At 30.6% G+C, this 9,887-nt stretch overlaps 1 protein-coding gene across 1 annotated transcript in view; it reads right to left on the bottom strand.

Annotated features, from left to right (window-relative positions):
• Nucleotides 1-1,208: 1,208 nt before the first annotated feature.
• RTKN2 (rhotekin 2) overlaps nt 1,209-9,887 on the bottom strand; it is a 72,326-nt gene continuing 63,647 nt past the window's right edge. Inside the window, exons 10-12 of the mRNA XM_003783632.2 lie at nt 7,074-7,239; nt 3,020-3,127; nt 1,209-1,744 (exon numbers count right to left, since the gene is read on the bottom strand). Of these exons, the coding sequence (XP_003783680.1) occupies nt 1,209-1,744; nt 3,020-3,127; nt 7,074-7,239 (810 nt within the window). The remainder of the gene's footprint in view (nt 1,745-3,019; nt 3,128-7,073; nt 7,240-9,887) is intronic.

Raw genomic sequence — 9,887 nt, 5'->3', positions numbered from 1 at the left:
AACTGTTTTATTTGGAAATTCTGATCAGATTTTTAAAACCATTCAGCTCATGTTTACACAAAGCATTATAAATAAAAAATGAATTTTTTCTTTTTGTTTCTTTAAGGTATTCTTCCCATTGCCATTTATTCCTCACTTGATTTTATTATATAATCCTGTTTGGGTCACTATGATTAGCTGCTATGGAAATTACCTCCTATGGAAATGATTCCAATGTCATTATTATAAGAATGACTTTTAATGAATGATATCAATAGCAGATATCAATCCTTACTAGAAAAAGGAAATCCAATTAAAATTTTGGGAAAAAAGGGATTAATTCTGAAAAGTATTACCATGGCCAACTTTTCTGCGATTTCTGAATCTCCCATCTGCTTTTTAAATAAGTATTAAGTGAATTTTAAAGTGTTAATCAGCTACGCACTTCCTCAAATTCCAAAGTCACAATGGAAATTAGCACCACACACAGAAAATTGGATGTAAAGAACATTTCATCTACCATTGCATTTCTCTAATCTAATAAAAGTTATGCTTCATTTATGAGAGTTAACGTCAACAGGATTTCAGGGCTCATCACAGAAACAACTTAAAATAGCAGATTAAAAATTCCCTTTAAACATGAAGAATTTAATATTCCAAAATTTATCCCAGGAATTTAAAAGGTCAGGCCCATAAACTAGTGAGTTAAACAATAGATGAGAGCCAGTGAACCATTAGATGAGAATTCCAGAATGCTAAGAAGAAAATTTTCTTGGGTGGATTTTGTAATTTGTGGTTTGAATAAAACCTTTGAAACATTCCATTAGTATTAAAATTCTCACAATGAGAATATGGCTCATAGTTAACACATTTTAAATTACTAGACAGTCTCTCCCCAAAAGAAATTTTAATGCTTTCTTCTGCTTAATGCTTATTCACTGCCTGGTACTAATTGAGGAATAAATTAACCCTTCCAACAATTAGGATATTGTCTAGGAACTGCCTCTTGCACTCTGCTGGGGAAATCAGTATATTCTGAAGATCAGAAGTAAAAGAGAAATCCATTTCTTCATTATAAAATGTTTTTCTACATCTAACAGCTTATTAATCATTGATGTAAATCACTATCATAATTACCTATGTAATTATATATTACTATATGTATAATGCCTCAGAATTAAGGCTCACAGTTATCAATTTTGTTCCATGTTTTACACATTAAGGGTTTTCTACACTTGCGCCTGCAACCACGATCTAGGGTCCAAAATGTCTTTGATGGATTTCTGCCTTGGAGCTGGCACTGGCTTGGCTTCAAAATTGGTTTTAGTGTCTGTGTGCTCACCATCAGTTAAACTGTTTTTCCTGGCAGAAAGAAGTTTTCGAGGAGCAGCCATTGGTTTCTGTAAGTGATGCATTAGGGTTGATAGTTTGGTTTCCAAAGGTGAGGTCTGAGATGTACTTGTTTTTCCCCAGTTGTCCTTAACAAATTGATTTGTGTTGCTCTGTGTTTTTAAGCTGAATGGAGGCTTATCAGAAGGGGGAAGGGGAGCTCGTCTTTTTTTCCCTTTCCCATCATGTAACTGCTCGCCTGCAGGAGACAAAACCTTTTTCTGGATGACCATTTGATGATTACCATCAAAGATTGTGGCCCAAGGAGGTGGTAAAGATTCTTCATGCGGACTGATAAGGAACTGTCCATTTGTCTCTTCAATTTTTTTTTGTATTATATCAGTTAAACTTTCTAGTTTCAAAGGTGAATCAATGCCTGAAATAATTTTTAAACATACATAAAAAAAATAAAAGCAACATGTACTTTGTGTATTATTTTCAAAACTAATATGCTAAAATAAAATAAGCAAAAAAGTGTTTATTATAAAAATAATGTTACCAATAGAACCCAAACATAAGGAGATCACGCACTGTATTAAATGCACAAATACACACATAGATAGGAAACAAATGGTGTGCATATAAAATACACAGCAGGAATACGTACGCACATAATAATATATTCCTAAATATATTGCTAAAATCCAGTTTTCAAAGGATTGGAGTTGAGTGTTTTAAAAAATTCTATAGATTAATTACTTATTAGATGACCTTTCTTAGATTTAAAACCTTATTCTGACTTCTAGGTAAGAGTTGTTTCCCTTTCTACAAATCTTAATATGTATACTGGAATGTTTGTATTTGGATCACAGTATTCTTTCCTATAGACCAGCAAAATCTCTATTAAAAGGGAAAAAAACCCCAAACTAAAAATCCAGGAAAGTAAGAGTAAAACCCTCATATCACTTTGGTGGTAAGGGTTTGGGTAAAATTTTCCTTGGGAAAAATAAGCAAACAGAGATAAAGGTCTAGTAAATAAATTATTGGTATTTAAAAATGTATAAACCCAAATGTATCATTTTTAATCAAATGTTTTAAAGTACACTATAGATAAGTGCAGGTACATTAGTGGCAAATTAGACAAGAATTTAGCCCTGGTATGCACTGGTTCCCAACACTGTTCTCTGAAATAATTCCACAGAAATAAGTAAATACCCTTCAAAGTGTGGGAAAATGGAATATTAATGAGTCTAGAAACTTTAAATTTTCCAACATATTAAACTTATTTTTTTTGGCCAGAGATGAAAGCTTTCATTCATTAATATTCATTTATCAACACTACTAAAAAATAAATTTAATACAGAAAAAAATTATTGAATATAATTATATTATAGGATCTGCAAGTTTATATTTTCAGGGTTTTCACTGGTTACCAGCTAATATTTATTTTCATTGCAACTTTATTCATTTTAAGCCTTAAAATTTTGTTTGATCTTAAGCATTCAAACTATGAAAAAATGTCTATTCATTAATCTTGTATTAATTCATCTATTAAACATGAGTTCTTTAGTCTATAATCAGAGTCTCCTTTCATTCATTTTGGTTGTGCCCTGAAAATTTTAGCATTTTAAGGTCAGTAGAATAAGCTGCTCAAGTATGGACAATGTTGTTTTTGTTATCCTGCAGCTTAGAAAAGACAAACCCCACTTACTCATATCATGGTAGACTGAGGTCGCCTCTTTTGTCAAGAACAAAGGTGGTTTCCGTGGTGACATAATCTCAATTTTCATAAGTTCTTCACAACAATGCTTCCATTGGCCTAAGAAAGGCAGAAAAAAAGCAAGCTAGTTTAAAATAGAAATATGAAGGTATATATTTCATTTTGAATAGATATCAACACATTTTGCTTTGCAAAATAACAGTGAATTTATAAAGCACTGCCTTAAGGGAGCTTGCACAAAAACCTAGTACTACTACCCATAATTTCAAAGTCTAATTCTGGGCATAGGCATAGGAGTAATCTCTTTTAAAAATAGAGTTCTAGGCACAGATATTAGGCTAAAAGCTCTAAGATACTAACTCCTATACTATTTCACTAGATGGTCAATAACTACTTTAAAATTTGTATTCATGGCAAAAGTTCCCTTCTTTTAAGTGGTAAATTAAAAAATCCAGCAATTCAAGATAGTTGAAACATAAAAAATTAACTGGAATATAGTTACCAATCAGGAAATAGGAAAAAAAAATCTAAGAAATGGTGGTTCTCAAAATAGCTTTAACTTTGAATAAAGGCTGCTTATCAAATATTTCTTTAAAATAATTATCATGCTTTTCAAAATCATCTAATTCTAGAAAATCACTGTATTTTCATTTGAGAAAAGATATATTAAAAAATGTATTACTACGTATCACTCAATAAAATTCTAATTTGTTTTAGGGAGAACACTTTAAATAAAGCCATCTGGAATTTGGAATAAGAAAGAAAATACTCTTGAATAAAATGTTTTAACTATTAAGTTAAAATTTTAAAGCAGAGACATTATTAACTTTTAATTATATTTTATACTATTTTAACCTTAAAAAAAGTCAGATTTATTTCTCCTTGATAGATACCCCAAAATATAACCTTTCCATATTCACTATATACTGCATGCTAGATAGCAACTGTGCTTGATAGTATGTATCCATAAATTTATAAAAGTTATTTATCGAGGTTCAACATTCTTACAGCCTATCTTATAGTAGTAAAGTAAACGTAATACACTTGTGCTTTTCTAGACTGATTTATGATCGACATTTCTCTTCCATGTTCTCAATATCCATATTTAGTATTAAACTTGGTTACTTTCCATAGCTTTAAAATTAAAGACATTTCATGTTTAATCAAATTATATATTCATTTTTGTTGTTTTTAGTCAAATATATTGTCATAGTAATATGGTAATATAAGCACGTATTTTAAATTCATCACCTTAGTTAAGAAACATAAAAAGACTTTCAGTATGTTTTGTTATGATGCTAAGTACAGAATATGGTAAAAATTTCAAAATAACCTACACAGCAACATATAAAGGGAATAAATTCTTGAGCAGGCTTCAAAGGTTACTGTCCAGAATTTAAATCTAACAGGATCTGAGATCTGATAACTTATTCCTCTCTCCTCTACCTCCTCTTTTAGGTAAATATATAAAAGCCAGTTTTCTTCTTAGGGGCAGGAAAAAACCCTTATCCAGTGGAAAAATAATGAACACTTTAAACTGACAAACATTTCTGTCACAGTTTTAGACGAATGATAGTACAGTGTTTTCTCCATAATGATAGATGAAAGCATTTCATTGTTAAACTAGTAGCAGAATACTAATCATGTTGAAAATTGGAATATAATGCCACATTATTCCATGTGTTACTGAAGTCAGAGGTACAAATGTGGTATGTTCACTGGTCAAGACTTTACAAAATTGGAACATTTTGCCAATGAATAAATCTATATGCATAGTTATATAAGGTAGCCAATATGCTAACACAAATACAAAGGGCTAGTATGAAATATTAAATAAATATATTTTATTCACATAATAACCTATATATTAAAGATATTTCCCACAATACTATTATAATGTTCTTAGTCAAAAATATTATGCCAAGCTGCCAATGTAACTCAATAGTTATGTCATTAAGTACTTGAAAAAAAATCTTCCAAATCTATTTTAACTTCATGTGTCTTTGAACCACCATTCCTAGCTCTACCTCTGTTGACCACTGAGAACAAATGTTATTCTTCTTTTACATATTTGTTACTCTCAAATATCAAAAATAGCTATCCACCCTCTTGTCCCCCAAACCTCTATTCCTAGACTGTTCTTTCCCAGACTAGACAGACCTACTTCCATTAATGTTTATTCATTAATTCCCTTGCCCTCTTGGTTTTCTACTCTAAGTGGGACCAAAGAATTGAAATTTGCTACAAATATTATTCTTGATTCTGTCTCAGACACCTATCCTCTAGTTTATTATACATATATACCAAACTTCACAAGAGGCTACACTTGTCACTAGGAAAGTAAAACTTTTATACAAATCAAGTTTTAGGTAGTATAAACAAGTCTGTCTTTGCTTCAAATCTTCATATTGAAGTATAGATGTAATAGAAGTAAACAGACCTGAGTACCAAGCTGTCATCACTTTCCTATTACTTTAGCAGTATAAAAAGGTCATGAGATTCTTATCCCTCTAACTTCCCATTTCAGTGTGATAAATTATTTCACATAATCTAGAGAATGCAAACATGAGATCATCATTTAATAGTAGCTGATATCCACACTACAATATTCTGGCATTATACCTTCATTTATCCCTTCCTCCTTCTTTTACATAAATAAAATTTATAATTACTAGAATCACTTTTAAAAATAATATTTTTTTTGTAAGGTACACTCTCTAAATCAGAGTATTTAAGAAAGCAGTAAAACTTCTACCTATGATAAGCAAAAGAAAGGAAGTTGCTGTCTTTTAGATGACTCACCTAAAATCTGCTGAAAATTTTAACTAAATATAGTATAAGCTAATAAGCATGAAACAAACATTTAAACATTTTTCAGAGTGCCAAGGGATGTTACGTAAGGAAAACAAATCCAAGAAGGTCATGGGAGGAATCCCTCTAGTTCAGTGCTATGAACCAGAAACTATTCAGGCCTGTATTTGCTAACTCTTAGAGCAGAAGGAGATAACTTCTACCTCACAATGATGTTATGAAAAATAAATGAACTTATCTGGAATATAGGAAATAATCAGTAAATGTAGTTCCCTTTCCTGCCTCCTCTCCAGCCATTTCTATAATACTTGATGAGCCTGTAAATCAAAGTAGGCCTAGAAAAATTAAGCTAAAGACTGCAGTAGAGTCCCAAATAAACAGAATTCCTAAATACTTCCAGGATTATTTCTAGAAATAACTTTATATTGTTTGGTAGTGGCTCTACTTTGCAATTATATAGAATAGCACCCTACAGACACAAAATGCTGGTTGAATTTTACAAACAGTAGGTTAAGTTTGATCAAAAGTAGCCACCAGCAATGTTCTACATCTTCAGCATAAAATTGTAGTTAAATTTATTGTCAGTAATGACAAAGAACAAATAAAACTATAATATATTTTCCCATTGGTAAAATTCCTTCTTAAATTGAGAATTAAATATTAGAACCTGATGTATTTTATACACTTGAACCCTATTACATTTCTATCACATTGTTTTTATAATCTGTGTCACTGGACTGTATTAATGAGATGAACAAACCATATGTGTGTGGTTTATAAACAATCTCCCTGAATGATGTTCAAGATGTTATTATAACAAATCTGGACTTAATGGAAAGTTACATAAAAATGAGACTCTTTCTGAACATTTCAATATTTTAGGATCATCATTACCCCAGAAAAGTTTTTTGCTTCTCAAATGGCTTTTTACCTCTTGGATCAAACACATTGCCCAAAGTGGTTAAAATCTATTATTTTGAGACAATAAGGTTGTTTTAGCAACCAAAAGAACTTAAAGTATGAAATAGTGATACTAGGAATTAAATAGGCTATTAATCAAGAGATTCAGAAAAAAAAATCATCAATACATTTATGATATACTACATTTTTTCAACAGTATAAAAATATTCTTGCTACGCACTATAAGATTATAATTTTAATATTTAGATTGCTGTGTGCAACGTTTCAGGCTACATGAATATATAGTACTAGAAAACTCCAAATATCTACTTACTAAGATCAAAGAAATGCTGCCAAAAGGCTTCCATCCACTTCTGAATATCTTCTCTATTGTCAACTGCAAAAATCTGAGTTACAGCTTGTCCAGCAACAGGGTTGATGACAGAGAAATTATGGAGTATTTTTTTTGAATCCTTATCCACTGTCCGAATTCTGGTTTCCTAAAAATTAAAACCAAATTGATGTTTTACAAGAGAATATTTCTGTAATGATCAAATATTTTATTCCTTGGCTACCATATTCAAACCAGAAGTTAACTATAATCTTATTGTGATATTTGAAACTAAAAAAAATAAAATATGTAGTTTTGAGAATTTTCACTATTTAAACTCAAATCTAGGTTTTAAAAAGAAATGCTTTATATTAAACAATTGAATAATACTTTAAAGTGTGCTGCATGTAGCATTTATGGTAAATTATATGAGATTAAAACATAACCTCTGTTTTGATCTATTTCATTTAAGCTGGAGTTTGCTGTCTTTTATATACATCTAAAATTTGCAATAGAACAAGTACAGCATGTCATATCTGTAATGTGAATTACAAGTTAACTATATTTTCAACAGTAATAAAATAGAATTAGTAAAATGTTTCTTATTCTAATATTCATATATAATATCTAGTATTATCAGTTAAAGCAGTAAAATCGTAACTCAGTGTTTACTGCAGCCAAACAGTTAGGTTTTCCTCATTAACATTTATTGTATATGTAACATTCATTCATTTACAAAGCTCATAGGAAAAGACCCATAAAGTAATATAACCCTCATAATGTTAAGATTATTATTTTTAAAATGCTAAATGCAAAAATTCTACAACAAAGGCAATGGTTTAATTCATCCTGATATGCTAAATCTTTTTTAGAATGGTACTAGGAATGACATTGTAAAGATGCTTATTGAATCTATACATAGAAAAGTTTATCTAACAAATACTTTATTTATTTTTTATTTTTTTGTGACTACAGTGGACTAACAAATATTTTGTATTCTATTACCAAGTCAAACATAGGCACAGCCCTGGCCCATGGCAAGCTAGTAACTACATGTAATGTAGACCAAGGAATCTTAAGGAATAAAGTCTAGAGTAAAATTATCTATTACACAGAGCTAGAAATGTGGTTGCCTGCATAATGATTAGTTTTATACACTCTAGAGTAGTACTGTCCAACAGAAACATAAAGTGAGCCACGTATCTAAAATTTTCTAGAAACCACATTAAGGAAAGTCAAAGAAATAGGTGAAATTAATTTGAATAATGTATTTCACATATGCCCATATCCAAAATATTATCATTTTAAACTATAATAAATGTAAAAGATCATTGAGGCATTTCATATCCTTTCTTCATACTAAGTATTCAAAATTCAGTTTGTATTTTACTCTTAAAGTACATCACAAATCAGAACCACCACAATTTTAAGTTATAAAAAATTGTAACTCCAGTAGCCATGAGCCCCTCCTAACAGCCACTGGAGGGGCTCATGACTATGGGACTGTGCAGAGCAGTTCTACAAAAACACATAGTTGAGTCTACTGTAATGTGTGCAGAACAGATTTTGGGTGGCAGTTACAAAAGCGGATTAAGAGTAGAAATGAAATTCATCACTTCATTGAGTACAAGGTGAAGAGAGAGTGTACTGTTACTTACCAAACCCACATACACACACATACAATGTGGGTATTACAAAAGTAGGGAAGACTAAGGAAGAAAAGTCATCCATTCCCTCCACAATGGGTATGTACAGACAGGTAAACACTGCATACACTACAGAAGTTCTTTTCTAAAGGAATACATTCTTAATCAATACTGGAGGTACAATGTATGTTGTAGAAAGTTAGAATCTTTAGAGTATCACAAAATAAATGGATTCTAACAATCTTGGAGATGTCTCTCCTGTCCTTGTAGAAATCTAGGAATGTGAGTGTCTTTAGAGGACTGCAACGTGACTATAGGCCAGCATCTTACTTTTACCATCAGGGTGTTTTTACACTATGCTTTAATAACAAACTTTGTGAATTAACTCTTTTAAGCAATTATTTTTACAATATAAAAAAATGCTGTCCTAAATGGCATCCTCGAAGCTGAAAGTTGTATCTCATCAACCTCTTTAAATATAAAGCTTATTACTGCTAGCAGCAAATAACTTCAGCTCTAGGAAGAGTCTTTGATATGCTACCCCATAAGATTAATTTAAGGGTAAATCATAGTGGGGGAAAAAAAATCTCTCTATTCTTTATAAGTATTAAAAAAATAAAATAAGGAGTATTCTTGTAACTGAAATTGTGCTTCCCTCTACCCAATTCCATTTTAATATAAATTCTGACTTTTTGTATATAAGATTAAAATAGACTCAGGAAAGGAAGGCGAGGAAAATGTGATTTTTTAAAATAGATGAATATGTATATTTTCATCAAGGGTATTATTTCAAATGAAACCACTATGTAGAAAATAGGATAAACTGAATCTTTCATATCCTTATTAAATAATACCATATATACTCCATTAATTCTATTAGGCATCTACATTTTCATAACATGAGAGGTTTTTTAAAAGTACAAATCAAATGCAGAATTTAACTGCTATAGTCTGTAATCCAAAATAATTTAAGCAAGAAATTTTTAAATAAAAAATTGCATGTCAAAGCAAAAGTGACTAACACCAAATTTCTCAGCGTGTCACAAAGTTCATATATACTGGCCTTGTTATGGAAAAGCTATATTAATTTTTATATCAATATGGATGTTCCTCTCAAAAAAAGGAAGTGATTAGAAAACACTGAGCTGAATTTTAGGGCCATTATCATTAT

This window comes from Otolemur garnettii, unplaced genomic scaffold, assembly GCF_000181295.1.
Source record: "Otolemur garnettii isolate 467f Iridium unplaced genomic scaffold, OtoGar3 scaffold00008, whole genome shotgun sequence".
NCBI classification, from domain to species: domain Eukaryota; kingdom Metazoa; phylum Chordata; class Mammalia; order Primates; family Galagidae; genus Otolemur; species Otolemur garnettii.
The sequence above is the reverse complement of the archived record's forward strand: the minus strand, read 5'-3'. Positions and strand labels throughout refer to the sequence as shown.